The sequence below is a fragment of the Seriola dumerili genome, unplaced genomic scaffold (assembly GCF_002260705.1).
Source record: "Seriola dumerili isolate Sdu_G_001 unplaced genomic scaffold, Sdu_1.0 BDQW01000017.1, whole genome shotgun sequence".
NCBI lineage: Eukaryota > Metazoa > Chordata > Actinopteri > Carangiformes > Carangidae > Seriola > Seriola dumerili.
The window spans coordinates 8,510,784-8,529,213 of record NW_019174272.1 but is presented as its reverse complement, the minus strand read 5'-3'; the positions used below and the strand labels follow the sequence as shown (position 1 = coordinate 8,529,213).

At 43.6% G+C, this 18,430-nt stretch overlaps 1 protein-coding gene across 1 annotated transcript in view; it reads right to left on the bottom strand.

Annotated features, from left to right (window-relative positions):
• LOC111227408 (fibrosin-1-like protein) overlaps nucleotides 1-18,430 on the bottom strand; it is a 280,643-nt gene that overhangs the window by 136,686 nt on the left and 125,527 nt on the right. The window contains exons 3-4 of the mRNA XM_022752861.1: nucleotides 6,904-7,005; nucleotides 2,169-2,204 (exon numbers count right to left, since the gene is read on the bottom strand). Coding sequence (XP_022608582.1) covers nucleotides 2,169-2,204; nucleotides 6,904-7,005 — 138 coding nt within the window. The remainder of the gene's footprint in view (nucleotides 1-2,168; nucleotides 2,205-6,903; nucleotides 7,006-18,430) is intronic.

The window sequence follows — 18,430 nt, the reverse complement described above, 5'->3', positions numbered from 1 at the left end:
TGAAATATTATTTAGTTTTTCCTTTTTTTTTTTAAATATCTGACTTATATTTATAGTATGTGCAGGATTTTTCAAGTCCAAATCCACTCTTTGATGAATTAAACCGGCAGACAATGTGTTCTGTATGCAACAGCCAAGCATTTTAACACAGTATGAAGGTATTTGCTGTGTCCAAAACACTCTGGGGGCTCCAATTTCCCTTTTTCATGAGTCTGGCACTAAAGCCCAGAAACTTCTCTACATTGTTGTGTAAACCATTCAAATGAGGCCATTCAAGCCTGGCAGGCAGCATAAGAAGGGAGACATATGGAAGCATAAACAAGAAGAGGCTTTATGTCCCATGGAAGTAGAAAACAAACTGTCAGTAGAGATTGCCTTTTCTACCTCTCAGCGCCTTGTGACAGATAACCAGCCCCTATTCACCAGCGTGATTTTCTGATTGTTTGTGGAGAGGAGATCAGCACCGGGGGCCAACCAACAGATAGCCCTGTCTGTGCTACTGGTGGCCAGTGGCGCTGACTGCGCCTCTGTGCCTGCCTTGTTGACCCTCCCACATCCCCTCCCCACCTTACAACCACCCACATACATAGCCTCTCTCTTCCTCTAGCCATAACACTCTGTCCAGCCCCTGGCCTTTTCCTTGTCCTGTTCCTCCTCCCATACCCACTCAGCTTCTGCCTGGCAGTTCCCTGGAGCCCCCCGACCCTGCACCCCATACCCCCCTTCGAAACCATCATACTGTAAAGCCTGAAGCACTTACAGATAAGGAGACCCCAGAAATCAAGCAGGCCTGGCAGCAGAGCAGATTGAGAGTCAGAGCTCAGCACCCAGGAGGTGCCCAGAGGCTATAAACGCTGCAGATAGCACCATCGGATAGCCAGAGAGGGAGCCAGACAACGTGAAACTTCCTGCCCTCGTTACAGGACTTTCCTTTGCTTACACAATGCCCCTGCCCCCACACCATCACCGTCACCAAGCCCCCCCTCCATCTCCATTTCTGCCCTCTCTCTCTTTGACTCCCTCCTTCCTCTTTTCAGATAAAGAGAAGGCCTTGTTCCCCGCCGACTCAAACTGACAGCTCGAGCCAAAGGGCTCCACAAGCTTTTTTGGAAGGTCTTGTTTGTTTTCATCCATCTGTGAGTATGCGGCCGCTGGGGAATAGGAATGTGACATGTTCTATTAAAACAAAATAATAATAAAAAAAAAAGATCGCACACAGATCAATGCCTTTTGAAGTTAAGCTTTATTCAGCGCTTTAACTGCAGTCCTTTGAGGGAGATTAACGATGACAAACCATTTATAGTTGTTTTGTTTGTCGGGATGATTGCTTCCAAGCTGCAATAAGAACTGCCATATGCCACTCATCAGCTAAAAGTAGCACACTTTAAAGAATGTTCCTCTTATGAGTTCCCCTTTAAGCAAAGGACATAAAGGACGACCGCTGTCTCTATTACCCAGAGACTAGACACATCATTGAAACAATGAGGGGGGGGGCACAAATTTACGGTTCGAAAACGCACTGGGCCACGGCAACAGATGCTTTCACGGGATAAAAATAGTCCTGCACTGACAATTTGTGAGCTTGTGTATGTTTGAAAGGATTGGGCTGATGTTTTCTAAGGCGTCACTAAATGTTCCTCTCGGGCACATTTACCTTGAACAACACTCTTCATGTTCTATGATAAAGACCATCTCACTGACTCATATTAAGGCACAGTCAGTTCCAGAAAATCGTAAGATATGTTTAACTGCTATGGATCTTCCTGAAGGTGTAAATGTTCATGCATTTCTCTGGTGGTGAGAAATTGTATTTATTGCATAAATGCGGAGGCCTTTAAAAAGCTTTTAGGCATATCATCTGATATGTGAGCAAAAGGATCCTCCACTGACAGTCACTGGAGGAAGACATAAAACTCTGACAGGCAAATTGCAGCACCGTCGAAAGGCGCTGATCGATGCCAATAAAACGAGGCTCCTTTCGCCAAGGTAGCGCAGGACACCTTCCCGCAATTTAATCAGTCAGTCAGCCAGAATTAATGTTCCTAATATCATGATTTCTCCATTACTCTATTTAACATAATTAAAATGTCGAGCGCCAGGGCCATAAAGCGGGTCGTTGGAGATTGTAATTCTGCCGTAAAGCTATGAAGCATGAAAATGTCACTTACCGAGTAGCCGCGGCCTGACAGCGAGTGAGTGGAACTCTGTAGGGAGAGAGAGGAGAACAGGGATGACCTTTAAGGAGCGTTTCACTCGCTGACACAGACATGATGAAGCAGTGCCGCTTTAATATCAATATTCACGTTAACCTTTTACCCGCCCTGCCATGTAACTCCCGCCCACCACACATCACTCCCATACATTCTGGCTTACACCTCCGGGGGTAGCTGAGCCACACCCGCTCTAAAAACAATCACTCACGTCCTGCTGACAGACTTAATTTGAGCTGTCATGAAAATACACTGTGGAAAACCTTAATTATTTGGTAAGTTTTTAATGGAAAATAGTGCACAATAGTCACTCTGAGGTAAATTAATTTGAAGCACAGTAACACAGAACTGTACATGTTTTAGTTAAAGCAGCTATTTGTTTTCTCTGCCTGGGAGCGGCTGATGGTGATTGTCGCTTGACAAGAGCTTCAGCCACTGTTGTCTTATAATATAATACAAGAGGTTATGATACGCCCTCTGAGCAGTGCTACGTCTTCAGGGCAGATGCTACAGTGAGTTCCTATCAGAAAGTTACGACACTGGCCGGGGCTAGATGGTTAGCGTGCTAACTTCAATAGAAGAATTCGCAACATTTCTTCTAGACTTGTAAGTAAACAGCTGTTAACTAGCTAACGTTGGCTATGTAACAATAGCAAAACTTACAAATAGCTCCTTTAAAGAAATGTTTTAATCTTTGCCTGCTGACTTTTTTTAGATAATTGCTTCTACTGGTTTTACAATATAGATGATGTGTTGCAGTGCAGGTCAAGGCTATGTGTCACGATCTATTTGTTTTACTTCACTTCCTTCTGTGTCTTAAATAGCACCATCTGATATTGCTAGGCACATGGGGGTGAATCCGTCACTTGCATAAGAAGATAAAATGATAAAATAAACAAAGAGATTGTTGTGTTGAGAGTTAGTAAGAGCTCAGGTCCTCTGCTAAATGAAGATGAAAATATTTAATCTTATAATTTTCCAAGTGTTTGCGTTGCACTCAAATCAAACAGTATTGAATAAAAGTAGCATCAACAAGCATTTTAGGATAACTGGGCAGATATTTCAGTATATATAATCTGCAAATATAGTGCATATGAAAAGACATAATTCAATCCAAACTCTAAAAATGTAATTTTGTCTATCCATACTTACCACTGTCCTTCATTAAATGCTGTTTGTAATTATTTTATTTTTTTTTTTAAAAATGGTGTCCGTCACATTTCTGAAACAATCCAAACATTTTTCGTCCTGTTATATCAGCCCTGTTTGTACTCGGGATAAGTATCTCTTCATGCGGGAGGTGTTTTGGCCCATCAAACTCCTCCTGTGTTTTCTAATGCACTCCTCTAAATGCTGAACAAGAGCAGGATGGAGACAGAAAAGGCTGGGTTTTGTTCTGTTCTCTGGCTCTGTCTCTGTCTGTCAGCGCCCAGCACGAATACCAATCTCCAAATCCCTCCCTCCACTTCCACTTTTCACTGCTTTTATTCCTCTGTCTAGATTGGCAATCTCTCCCCCCCTGGTCTCTGGAGGGGACTTTTCTGCTAGACCAATTTCATCCATAGGTCCACCTTCAATCCAAACGACCTCCCCCACACCTTCACCACCACTGCCTCCCTTGTTTTGCACCCTCCCAATGCCCCTCATCCATTCTCCCACACCTGCTCTAGGCCTCAGCCCTCATCAACGCCTGTGTGCCCCTCTGATTTGCAGGACGGCTCCTGTGGTGACGATTAGGGAGGAGCCCTGCCGCGAACCGGAAAGCAGGCTCTGCGGGAATCAAAAGGCTATTCCCACTCTGCCCAACCCCTCCGCTCCACTCACTACCACAACCAGAGAGGAGGCCAGAGGAATGGGGAGGAAGAACTGCACAGAAGGCAAAATCTGTGGTTACAAAAGGGCCAAAAGTGTGTTCCAGTGAGAATGTGGTCTGTTGTCTGTGTGTGCATGTTGTGAGTGCACTTAAATATGTGTGTATATACATGTGTTTGTGTGTGTGAGTGCATTTTCGCATAGGTGGTGGGAGGCCAAGGCCATTTGGAATTAGCCTTACTATGTAGAGTTCATTCAACTTGCAGCATTGTGAGTAGAAAGAGAGGCTTATTTAAATGATAATGAGGGACAATCCATTGGATTTAGTGCCGGTGAAGGGAGGAAAAGAGGGGAGGGAAAGGGGGGATCCATTAAAACGCCAGCGGTTCATAAGCCATAGGGTCGGCATACAGCTAAACACTCTCTCTTAAAAGCCATTATACATGGCTCTCAATGGATTTCTGCAGCGCTTAGGACTTCAAAAGGATTTAAGAACCCGCCCCAGAGAGGGAGTGTGGGGGAGGGAGGACGAATGCGTGTGTGTGTGTGTGTGTGTGTGTGTGTGTGTGTGTGTGTGTGTATGGTGGTGGTTCTGGTGGTTGGTGGTGAGAGGAGGGTGCGGATGCTGGCGGCATTTAAGGGTTAACTAAACAGCCCCAGAGAAGAGAAATGTTGCTAAATCCACCCCCTAATCCTCTCCCCATTTCCATGCTCCCTCCTCCACCCATAAAAAAAAAAAAAAAAAAAAAAAAGAAAGAAAAAAGAAAAACATGGCGACAAGAGGGGAGGGTCCAGTCCATCTTCTCTCAACCCAGACTATTGGTTTTTGTCATTGCACGGAGGCCAAGAGGCAGGCCAATCAGAGCTCATTGGAGCATGATGAGGAAAGGACGTGAATGTCTATGCCCTCTGTGGCAGGAAGAGCAGGTAGGTGGGTGGGTTTCGGTGCATGTGGGTGGGTGTGGGTGGATACAGGAGGGTGTTAGAGACCATGACAGCACCAGAACTGCCGCCCTCTCCTCTGCAGGACACAAATGCATTGGAACCCACCCCCTCCACCACCTCACATTTCCCTAATCCCTGTGTGGCTTAGTGCCGGGGCCCCGCTGCACCGCAGGCACAATTACCTAGTCAAAATAAACAGATAAAGACCCAACCATGGCAATGAACAAACAGCATCCCCTGCAATTTTTTTTACCCCCTGCTTCCAAATTGATGCATGACTGTTTTTACAGGCGGGCAGGCGGGCGCGTCCGCATGTCGCATTTGTCTCTATTTCCTTTGGCGGTAAGACAAGAGAAATCCATTTTACTCGTTGCCGACGCGGCATCATTAGTTAAGAGCTCTTAAAGCTCGGAAGCCACTTTGATGTGGTGGAGCGTATTTTACGAAAATTAGCAGTGCTCTCAGTGCGGTGGCGGAGATTTCATGGAGCTGAAAAAAATAAGAAATATAGGGGAGACAATGACACGGTGTTGGTGAGGAATCTCGCTGTGTGTGCGTGTCATGTCCAGGCCTTGGCTGGGTGAAATACAGCAGCCAGCAGAGAGAAGGACAGATACACAGACAGACGGGGAAAGGTAAAGAGAGACAGAGGGAGAGAGATGGATAGATATGGATCGTGTGGCTACAGCGATCAGCGTCTGTGCACCATTTATTTGGCAGCAGATTAGAGAGACATGCCACATCTAACACTGTCGCCGATTACAGCGTGCAATTTTCATCAGTGCCCCCCCCACCCCACCCCACCCCCCTCCCTCCACAACCATCCCTGCCAGAACCACCACCTCCACCACTTCCACCCTCACTCTACCACCCCCCTCATCCGTACCCCCCTCCTTCTCTGTGCTTGTCGTATATCCCTGTCAGAGCTGTCAACCGGCGTCGGTCTTTTATCTGACAAGCCCGCCTCTTCCTCCTGACTTTTTCATTAAAAGACAGCCTTTTACACAAATTCAAGAGAAATGGTGCGAGGGGAAGAGGGGGGACAGTGCGCGAGAGAAACAGAGCAGTGAGGCTCAGAAAAAAAAGAGGATGAAGATAGAAAAAAATTAGGCCGGGTGATTTTTCTTTTTTTTTTTTCATCAGGCTTTTCAATTGGAATGCTGAATAGCTTAAAACAATGTATTTAATAAGTTCATTAAAATCGTTTTTCTTTCCATCATTTTACGCCTGCTGGAAAAGGAAGCTGCATATTTTCCTTCCTCCACTTTTTTTCTCTCTCTCCTTCTCTCCTCTTGTTTTCGTCAGCTAAATGAACAGTCTGATTGAATTTGGTTAGGTTTGGGAGGCCTGCTTGACAAGCATTAGTTAGGAAGCATATTTCTACATTCATTTAAAATGAGCCGCTTGGGATTTTGCATAAATTCTCATTACTTCCTCTGTATCTAAATTGCATTATTTCATCCCCTATGCTGAACCAGTGCCTTGCCTCCATTTTCCTTTGCCATCTACTCATCCTCTAAATGGGCTAGCATATGGATGTCGGCGCAGCAATAATTGGAACAGTTTCTTTAACTCGTTCCACTCTGGGGTCGTTGAGGTCAGCCCACACCTGGCTGAACCACGTTAGGTCATGTCTACATTTAACCGCGCCATGCTTTAAATAATGCAAGGCCAACAAGGTGATGCTCATTTCCTGTCTATGTGCTGCCAGCCAAACAGTCTTTTCCCCAATGCACTGGGCATTTATGAGGTGAGAGCTGCACACAGCAGGAGCTACTGCACCAGCTGCCCTCTGATCTCAGCCTCAATGTTGCTGTCGTCCACCCGCTTTCTGTATCACATTTCAGTGGTCCTCTGCCTTGGCCTGTGAAAGTGGAGAGCCTGGATCTCTGTAGGAGGTCTGTGAAAAGGGGAAAGGTCTCGTCCAAGGTCTCACCTCGCTGAGCTGCTCCTTGGAGTTGCTCCTGTGCGGTCGGCTGAGCTCCTGCACCGCCTCGTCCTCACTGACTTTGACCGGACGTAGTGCCAAAGGTTTGATCTACAGGGGACACAAGTAAAGAGGAGGGCTAAAGGTTATATGTGCTTCAGGAACAGTAGCAACAAACATCATCACATGACAATATCATTGCTTGGAAATGTAGATGAAAGAAGCAAATGATTAAAAAAAACTCCTCACATGATGCATTCAGGTGCTAAATCTACACAGAAGTTACCAAATACAGACGGGCGATAAAGGAAAAAAATGAGTGTTGAGACAGGATGACAATGCTTCCATCCACAGGGCACGATGAGTCACTGAATGGTTTGATGAGGATTTCAATGCTGAGGCCTTCACAGCCACCAGATCTCAACACAGTTGAACACCTATGGGAGATTTTGGAGTGACGTGTTTGACAGCGCTCTCCACCACCATCATCAAAACACCAAATGAGGGAATATCTCTTGGAAGAATGATGTCTATTCCTCTTGACTTGTCAATGGCAAGGAGCATTGAAGCTGTTCTGGCAGCTTATGGTGGCCCAAACACATTTCTATGATACATTAGTTAGGTGGCTTATGAACATACAAATACAAAAACACCAGTAGAATTGTTGTTCTACTGATATAAAAAGAAAGTATTAATTATATTTAATTGAATAATTGTATGTTATTATAATAATTGAATAATGAAACGTTATTCCACCCACCAACATAGCAAGCTTTAAATCTAGATAATTTACTTGATTTCTTGTTAAAACAAGAGCAGCATTTGGGTGGTGCTACTTGGACTGTGCATTGACCTCTGAAACATTAACATTATGAAGCTTTTGTTGATTAGGGAAATTACAAGAGCTTGAAACCCGACGCAGCCACTGAGGACCCGAGCTATCCATTTTATATCAAAAGTTCAGACACAGCAATAAATCACACTGCAAAACAAAACCATCAGTTGGACAGCAATGATTCAACCAGGGGGCACAAATTAAAGTTCCATCTTAATTCGTGTCACTCATTGGGATCTATAACCTACTCCACAAGTTAAGCAACTATGCATAACAATACAGCATAACTACAATGGCTTCAACTGACTTTCAATGGGCCATTGTCCTTATATTCTTACATTGTGTCTCACAGCTCAGTGTCAGTTTGTGCTTTGAGTAAATGCAAAGCAGAAGTGGCTGTAGGAAAAACACCTGCAACCCCAAACGTCCACCCACTGCTGCAAGTCATACCAGCCAGCAACAGGAATGCAGCAGCAACAATTCAGTAAAATCAGCTGTGACTGTGGACTGTATAGAGAGAAATTAGTCTGAATGGTGACAAGTGCATGCCACATGATCTACAAGTAAAAACATGATTTGCAAATGCGTATGACGATTTGTGGGTAATTTATATCGTTTACAAATGCATTCTCCAATTCACAAACAAATAACAAAACAATTTGAACAAATATTAAAAAATACATCACAACTTGAATGTATACCAGTATTTTAAATGTCTACATATATTCAAATTTAAATCTAATTTATACAAAGTTCATACATCTCATAAAATTTGCCTAGGAAAAGCTTCCTGTGCACATAAAGTACTGTGGAGTTATTTTGCATTTATTTACAGATTGTTAAACGTGTGTGCACCTGATCTGCTCACCTGACAAATGTGGATCAGGCTACGTTGTGCTACAGTAGCCATGTGGATCCAGGTCATCATTGCAAATTCAGTTGTATATTTTGTGGACTGTCTTGAGTTTGACAGATTTAAATGACAGATTTTGTTTTTCAGTTTCAGTTTTTCATCAGTTTTATTATTCAGCTATAACTGTACCAATCTATATTGTTTAACTCAGGTAAGATGGAAGTTCCTTCCTGACCACATTTTGAACATAAGTGAATGTTAGTGCACACATATGACACAAACACACAACAATAGTAAGAAGTTTGTGTAATGTGCTTGTATTATCTTTGGCCTACATTCAGTACAATAGAAAAAAATGTTGCTGAACAGGTAGAAGTTTGGATCAACTGCTTAATGCTATCTAAAACTGCCATCCACTCCACTCCTTCACAACTTGACACAAGGCCAACAACAGCTCCTTGAGGTCAGTACAAAATACAAACAATAATATGCAGCATCACCAGAGAGGAGACAATGCTAAACAATATACATGCTTGCACCTTTGCCAACACAATGTTTTAGAGATTTGATCTGATTTTATTTTTGCTGTTTTCTGGTCATGACAACGGTCAAATTAATAAAGAGACCAAACAATGGAACAAACTATCAGCTTTTAACAGCTTTTATGTACAAATACCAGTTTGTGTGTTCAACCCTGATGCCAACATGGATGGCTTGTTTTATTGCAGGCCATCAAGACCCACAGTTGGCATGCATCCAAATTCCCAGCCAGATGGGAGGTTGGCGAGCTCAGCAAGGAAGACTCTGTGCTGGTGCAGCACTGGCCAATCACAATGTCCCGTGCTGCTTCCCCACCTTGGAGTACAGTGGCGATGGCCGCGGGGTGTAATCCATTTGACTAGCAGTTTGCATGTAGCAGCTCCCCCGGTGGCTGGCCCCGGTCTCCTGATCTCCACTGTAATTTAAGCAGATCACTGCTACAATTAACCTTTCCCGGTAAATATCAATTATGGCCCCCGGCTGGGCTAGAATTAAAAGGGTCATCAGCTAATCTGACAGGTCCTGTACGCTACCACCTGGCTGGGAGAGAGGGAGGGAGCCCAGGCGGCAGAGAGAGAGTGTTTGTCTACCCTTGTGCCCACCAGCTCACATGCCAAGTAGACGCAATTCCCTTTTAATTACCCTGCCGCCGCCAGGGCAAGCATGCTGATTGGCCAAGGGGCATTAGCAGTGCGCTGAGGTCAACAGTGACAGAATGAGGGTGAGATGGGGTGAGTGTGGTGGAGAAGAGGAGGGAGTTGCCGCCAAGCAATCAGGGTGTAGAGATGGAAGGAAGAGAAACCTGGCAGGTGGGCCTAATCAGGTTTGACTTCCACCTCTACCCGCCTCTCCCTCTGCCTCGCTCTCTCTCGACTAGCTGTCAGCCTAATCACTCCTTGAATCTCAAAATAGATGGTGGCCTTTTTGATTTCCTTTTCTCAAGGAGAGCACAAAGAGAAAATTCCTCCTAGGCTGGCAGGCAGGCAGGCAGGCAGGCAGGCAGGCAGGCGTGGAGGCAGAGGCAGAACGTTGAGGTACAGTCTGTGACACATCGCCGTCAAGTGCAGCCGTTGATTACTTTGTTTACCCAGCATCAGTGTTGCTGACAAATTCCTGAAGGCGCTCAAAGTGTTTCCGTCTCCTCTGGGGCCTGCAGCTACATTACCCAGTCAGCAATCAACTTGGCTATTGATCAGACCACAGCGTCTAATTAGGCACCTAGGTTAATGATGCAGCTTGCAAGGACCGTTCCCCGAGCCGCTGTTGGACGGGACAGGAGAGCAATTGATCTAGGCTGGAATACACCAACTCTGACAAAAGATTGACAACTCTGACTGCCTGTGATTAAGGCAGGGACTAATTTCCTGTCTGGGGAGGTGTTTAATTGGCCCTAAGCTCCCAACTGTACAGCTTTCATGTGTTGTTTTTTCTTTTTTGTCTACTCATTAATGTTAAAGGACAAGTTAGTGTGCTTGAGGGAGGGGCTAATGGTCTGCACTGAGATGTGATTGGTTACGAGTGGTGACACTGTTTAAGGTCATAATGCCTTTTCACTACGCTTGAGGTAATGCCTTTGAAATGCACTCTGGGAAGCCAAGAGGGAGCAGGTCTTGGCCACCTGGCTATTTTAAGGAGATTTTTTTTTTTTGTGCGGACTCAATTTGTTTACATTGGAGGTTTAACCCATACAGAACTGGGGCAAGGTTAATCAGGCTGAAATAGCAAGTAAATGTGATTAATCTGTGTGTGTGTGTGCAGTTTGACTTGAGATGACAGATAGAAGAGACATAGAAAAAACATAGCTAAGTCAGGGCCTGTGTTTTACATGAATAATGTACTGGAAATTAGCTCCATTAGTCTCGGTATTGAACATGTCTGCAGTCCCTCTCTGGAGGCTGCCGCTCTGTGCTCTTTAATTATCTTCAAAGGGCCCTCCAGCATCTTAATTTCCCCCCAAGTTGAGTTGTGCCGACTTAGGTTTGCTCATTTATACTACTCTAACCCTGGGTGAAGTCACAGAGCCCCCTGTTAAGAAAGGACTAGTCAAGGCATTGACGGAGACAGTAGTGGTTCACATCAGTTCATGCTAGGCTCGGCTAACTTTCCTCTTCCTTTCACTCCTCCGCACTCTCCTTGCAGTGTCGATCAATCTGCAGCCTGTCAGCAGGGAGCTGGCTGGAGGCTGGCGGGTGATGCTTTGTTGTCTTGCTCCTTTGATCCTGCCTCCTCCTTCACCTTGCAGGAGGGTTTAGGGGGGCATCGGATGGCTGTGCGGTCTCCCACCTTTTTCCTCCTTGAATAAGAGAAGCTGTTAGTCCTGACCTCGCTTTTCCTCTCCTTGCTCCAGCTCCTCTCACTCTGCCTCGCCTCTCCCTAGCCTGCCGTCACCTGTCAACAGCACTCAGGGAGGCTGTGCCTCACCCTTGTCCCAGTGTCAATCCTCATTACTCTAGGATCTTGGACCTTGTCCCCCGCCTGCACCTTCCTTTCTCGCTGTCGTGGTGCTTTTCTGCTCCACACTACCACGCTCAAATCTCCTCTCTGGGCTTCCCATGCACAGGGCATGGAGGGGAGACAAGGGGCGATACTGGAAAGGGAGGGCTGAAGAGGACGGATACAGATCCTTCCTCTAATTTGTTCTGAAAAGTGTCCTGTGCAAAGGACCCTCACCCCCATTAACCCAGCGACAGGCTGCTACTGCTGCTCAGGGAGGCCTCAGCAACGTGTGTGTGTATGTGTGTGTATGTGAGGGGGCCCGATGGTGCGGCGGGCAGAGGCACCTCGGCGCTCAGTGCCGGGCTCCGGCACCGGCTCAATCTATCGGCTCATTATCCCCCCCGCCCAGGCTAGGGTGCAGACAAGTGCACTTTAGGGCCACAGGCCAAATTGATTCATCTGCCTTCATTTTCTTCAGGCTCAGAAGTGGCAGCTGCTCAGAGGCAGGGGGAAGGAGCTATAAGATGGTGAGAGACAGAGACGGGAGAGAGAGAGTGTGGGATAGAGTGAGATGTAGTAGGGAGGCATCGAGAGAAAGAGGTGTTCCTGGCTTTGTTCCCTATCCATGTCTCATTTTACTTTTCCTCCTCCTCTCTCTTCTCTCTCTATCTCTCTCTCGCTCTCTCACCTTACAGAACAACCAACACCTCCCTCCCTTGAAATTGCTATCAAGACATGCACTCACTCCCCCACCAAGTCCCAAGTTGGAAATTAGCCCAAGGACAAGCTAGTGGATTTACTACAGGGAGAGCAAATGGATTTTTGCTTTTATTTTGACGAGTCCCAGTGTATCCATTACGCCTTTTAATCATACATTATTCATAGAGTTCGTGTTATAATAAATGACCACATAAAAAGGGGTACACATATTATTCAAGGCCTAAAATGCCCCCATAACTCTCTCTCCTAGTGCACTAAGAGGTACATCACATTTGTGCGCTGGTTCACAAATATCAGCCTGTGAAATCGCAGCAAGATGGCGTTTCTATTCCGAGCAATGACACAAGGACACGACAAGAGTTGGCAGATTAAAAGCAACACTTGCGTGTAAATTAAGGGAAAGGAGCAAACAAATTAGAGGGTGTGACCTATTAGCTGTGCAGCATGTGTCCTGTGCACAAAAATTGCAGTGTACAATGCTGCACAGTGTAAAGCTAACTGGGGTGGCCACCGCGACCGCCCAACACTGTAACAAAGCAGTCAACGTGAAAGCAAAACTGCCTCCTCGGCCTGATTCCCAGCCAACAGGGACCTCAGGAGCGCCTGAGTGTCCCGCAGGGCCCTGTCTGGAACAGATGAACTGGGGAGAGGAGCACTCCCTGTGGGCCCCAGGTCTCTCCAATCACTCTCACCATATGCCTCCTGGGGGAGTGAGGGAACAAGGCAAGAGAAGAGGAGGGGGGGTTGGGGTGCACCTGCTCCCAAATACGAAACCATCCCTCAGCACCTGTCCCGGGGGTTCACTGACAACCGCAACCGACACTCTCTCACACACACACACGCACACGCACACGCACACACACACACACACACACACACACACACACACACACACACACAGACCTCACCTGTCAGCCAGGACCGTAGGAACAGTATCTGCCCTGCACTGATAAGCACAAGGCCTTACAGCTGAAACACCCCAGCCCCCCTCCTCCGTCTCCCGACTCCCACTCCAAGGCAAGCATTTCTCAGAGCTCCTAACAACAATTAGGCCGATGATGTCAAAATGCTAATGATGTTATTGGAAGGAAAGCAAGAGAGCAATGCTGTGGATCTGCGTTTTGCTCTTCATTGCTGGAGCCAACATTATGCAGATCTCCCTCCTCTCTTGTTGCTCTGTAAGAAACGCACAGCTTTGATTTCTGTGTACACTATTAGCGTTGAAAGCAGTGAGTGCATTTTGCAAAAGATTTATGCATGCTAACAAGAAAAATTCAAATGGTGTTCACTTTGGAGGTTGTACTATAATTTTTTTTAACTTGACATGATTATTTGCAAGTCAAAGTTCACTTTGGCTTTCAAAAACGGAGGCACATTCAAAGTTGTAGTGAAACAACTTCAGGTTGCGGTACATGCAACTGGAAATGCCACATTTGCACTTAGTAAAACCTTTTTGGAGAGTAAGAGACAGAATGATTTATTCATTCATTTTCAAGTGTGTGCTGCTGTACCTCTCAGTGCTGTAATTATCTCAGTAGACCTTTCAATCACCAAGAGTATTTTCAAGGTAATGGGAAGGCATAGAAAAAAAGGCTCATACAATATATATATATATATATGTATATCCTCAACCCGTGAATAGCTGCTGCAGAAAACGAGCATTAACCTTGAAAAAAAAGCAATTTAATAATTTGAATGTATTGAACACATGTTAATTTTAATTTACTTACGCACAAAGCTTTTTTCATAGACCAAAAGCCATGTTCTTTCATAATTAATGTTCTTTAATCACAACTTCATGACATGACTGACATTTCCATATCCATGTCTCTCAAACAAGGAAGTGCCACTGATTTTACCTACAGTATAACACTAATGATAAATCAGCAGAATAAAGGATAATAAACATAGAAAAATAAAAGATTGAAAAAGAAAATTAATTAATCAGGTTACCAGTTAAGGTCCAAGTGACCCACTGCTGTATGGTGCTCCCTCATCTTGGCTTTTCTAATAGTGATGATGTTTACATTTTATCAGGTTAGAAGTAATTACAGTGATCACTGAAAAATACTTTCAAACATATGACCATGGGGTATTTCAAGATAGATTTAAAAGCATTAAATTTTACTTTTTTCTTTTTCTTTCCTACTTCTTCTTTTTTTTTGTTGCAATATTTCAACCAAATTATTGATTGTATCTTTCAGATGTCTGAAAATGTGAGATAAAATTTGCCTCCTACTCTCAGGTCAAAGTGTTTTGCACTGCTCACCAGTGTGACCATAATAACTGTAGGTATGCTACATCAATCACAGATTCTGCAACAGTTTCATGTGGAAAGGATTTATCAGTCATGACTCTCAACTCCTTAACCTTTAAATGGACAGAGATAAGGCTAGCGTAAACACTTTTATCAGCTGATAAGAGTCTGTTGGCCGGACAGATCAGTGGTCCAGACAGATTTCGAAATGACAGAATGTCTGACTATATTCACATACACACACACACACACACACACACACACACACACACACACACACACACACACACACACACACACACACACAGATTTCCACAACTTGAACTCACAAGTTGGTTAGATATCACAGAAAATACTGCTCTCCGTAAATACTATGCAAATCCAGATGTAGGTCATGTAATACAAAGATACTGACAACAGGTATTAAGATCATTACAAAATAATTGTGACTACTTTTTCATCATAGAGCTGTACCACTGTACCACTGGATTCCAGCCACTGGGATCAGCCAAACCTCAATTCAAAACACAAATATGAGCAATCATGAGCATGATGTTTGTATAAATGAAAAGGAATGTCTTTCTTACATATCACTTTGGCTTTGATAATACATACTTTTCATCACCAATTACTTTCATCATTGACCGCTGCGTACCATTGATTCATGTACCGAGAAGACTGCAGCTCTGCTCAAATGCTGTAACACCATTAATTATTTTTTAACACTTGAAAATGATCTTATTAGCAGTCGAAAAAATTACATTTTTGGAAGTGCAACATTCACACTCTCTCCTGTGACTACACTTGATAACTTTGTCACCCTCACACGTACTTTAAGAAATGTTTAATTTCCTCTAATGTAATCTGAAATAATTATCAGCTGGAGCAGACGTAGGCACTGCAAAAAGGCCCCTTTTAACAAGTCCACAAAACACACACCTTAAAACTAGCTATCATTCACCAGGACATAATTAAAACACTGAAGATGAGATTGTGGGGTAAAGGAAATGAGCAAGCGATTAAAAAAAGCTAGATGAAGAACAGTCTGAAACTTCCAATCAGTCTAACTTTAGACTGTGTTCTTCAATCAGGTAAGGAAATGGCTCTTTAATGGAATGTCTGAGTAAAATCGTGCCATGTTTCTTAATCAAAATGCTGTTGCTTTGGTGCTGACCAATGTGCGACTGAGCAATGACCAACAGCAACAAGAAGATTTGATGAGAAAGTGTGTAAGGTAATTTCTCCCTAGGTAGATGTAGTTTGTTGCTGTTGCCTCTGTTCGGAGATCAATAACAAAAATGGAAAAAGAAGCCTTTCAAATTGGTTTGATTTCCTTGATCAATCTGAGGTGTGTTGAATTTTTTGGATGTCATTGTCAGTCAGTGATGATCAGAGATTCTCAGAAACACCTGCTTCGTGAATGGCAACTTTTGTTTACAATGCACGGATACTAATAAAGACTGCATTTAAATCTGATCCCCCCTAAGGTTTTAATTATCACAGAGGTGGTAACAGCTGGAAGTAACATTACATGGAGATCCAACCTGTTGCCAGTTTCTTGTTAATGTCTTGTTGTTATTGTTAATGTTATATTTCGATATCCATGAGTTGTTATGTTGGCAACAGCTACTCTTCTGTGGGGTCAGTATGGCCAATAAATGACAAAACCCTGAAGGCTTTTAAATCATTGACAAAGACATGAAATTATGCATTTTACACCTTTACCCACAGAAGCAGTGCCTGTTGGATATAAATGCCAGAAAATTATAATATACATATATTTACATATTACATATACATATTTTTTTTTTGCTTTAAAGTTCCCTTTAATTAGGTTATTAAATAATTACAACCAAGATATGGACTGTGTAGGACATTTAACACTTGGAAAGATAAACATGTCAGTGCTCTCTGGCGGACAAACTATGTAATGGAAATACAGTTTCTAGATGATCTCAGACATATCGTTGACATGTCTTTAGTGTAATCCCTTTCACTTGGCAGCCAACATATATGTCAACATCAATATATCCGTGATAAGATAAACAATAACACTAGTCATGCCAATATATCCATCACACTGTAGTTAGCATGAGCAACATCAGTCAGGACAGCCCATAAGAAAACTACCAACTAAAGCTACCTGATTTACCTAAATTAACTTATATACTGTTGCACTGTAAGCTAGAGCTAATACGTAAGAGTGGGGAGCTGAGGCATGTCATCCGAGCAGAGGGAGAGCTTAGAGGAAAGAGACAGAAAGAGGGAGTTTTTGAGAGAGAGAGAGATGAAGTCTAGGCGAGGAGTCAGGAGGTAGTCTGCAGTCAGAGAGCGAGAGAGAGAGAGACCGGGAGAGACAGCCAGAGTGCTCTGGGCTTTTTAATAGGAGGCAGATGCAACACATGTAATGAATCAGCTTCGGCTCGATGCGGCTTCCCTCTGATGTCTGAGCACTCGTCCTGCCCTTGGAAAACTTCTGGGACGTTATCTCATGCCTGCACAGCACACAGTGCCAGTGAATTTTGGAGGAAGTGTTATGTGTTGGATGGAGGAGGGGAGGGGAGAGGTAGGGGAGCTGAAGTGTGTGTATGTGTACTAGCAAACTGAAGCTGGAATGTAACAACGTATGTGCATGCTGTATATGCTAAATTACTTAAATGTATACTGTATCTCTTTGTGCCTTTGTATATGCTCAAACACTTACATATACAGTATCTGTGTATGTGCTTGTATGTGTGTATCTATATGTAAATTAACATTTTCTATTTCCCATATTATTCTGTATATCTCTATATTCTTACACCTGCAACGTGTTTCTGCAGGAATGTTAATGAATCAATGTAATATCAAAATACAGACTGCTGCTGCTCACCCACAAAGCACCTTGATGCCTTGGCCCATGTCAACACGACAGCCTACAGCCACATGACCGGCTCTGTGAGTACGACATGCTTATTGCAGAGCAGAAAGCAAAACTGGCAAATTTTGGCCTTTTTCATAGTGCTTTGTCTCCTCACTTCAGGAGAAGCCCGAGTGTAACTAATAAAATTAATAATAGCTAATGTTATTACTTACACCTGTGTTTGGAAAGTAAATGTATCCTGAGTAACAAAAGCATATTGTCTCAAATCTCATTAGGCTATGTTGTATTTTCTAAGCTTGTACTAGCATGTTAACATAGCTAGCTATAGCTACCAGATATTAACATGCAGGTGTTAGCATGGTAACTAGCACTGATGGTGGCATGTGAATGCAATAAATGAATGACGCCATTATCTCCTCCATCCTGTGTGGTTTGATGTTTGTTCAGCCACCCAACATACAGCGAGGCCATCCTGTCTTTCCCATTTCAGACAATGCACTTTTTTCACATCTGTAATTTTGACATGCTGTAGCAGAAAAAGCACAGGTGTAATTTACAACAATGACTGCATTCCATTTAGGTATTTCAGGCCTTGGTATTGAGCGTGCTGGTTTATTTACCAGAATGGCTTACTGGGACACTTAATGAAGCAAAGCCATCATTAAAGTTATTTGTTCCACCTGCTATGAAAAGTCAAAATATCTGCTGTGAAAAACGTCTATTGAAATTGGTGTTGTTGTTAAACTTTTTGTAAACAACATAATTTTGCAGTATAATGATTCCACCTGGTACTAAATAGCAGTGGGTGTCCTCACTGCATACCAGCTAATGCTTACTACAACCAGCCATTGTATTTTCAAATGCTATATTCACACATTTGTGCTGCCTGCAGGTTTTTAAACTTTAGTCACTTTCAGTTTCACAATTTTGTAGCACTTTATGATTTATTTTGTTTTTAACATATTTAATTTATATTTAGAATATCGGGTTAATGAAAATACAAGGGAGCAAATAATCATTTGAAAATATTTA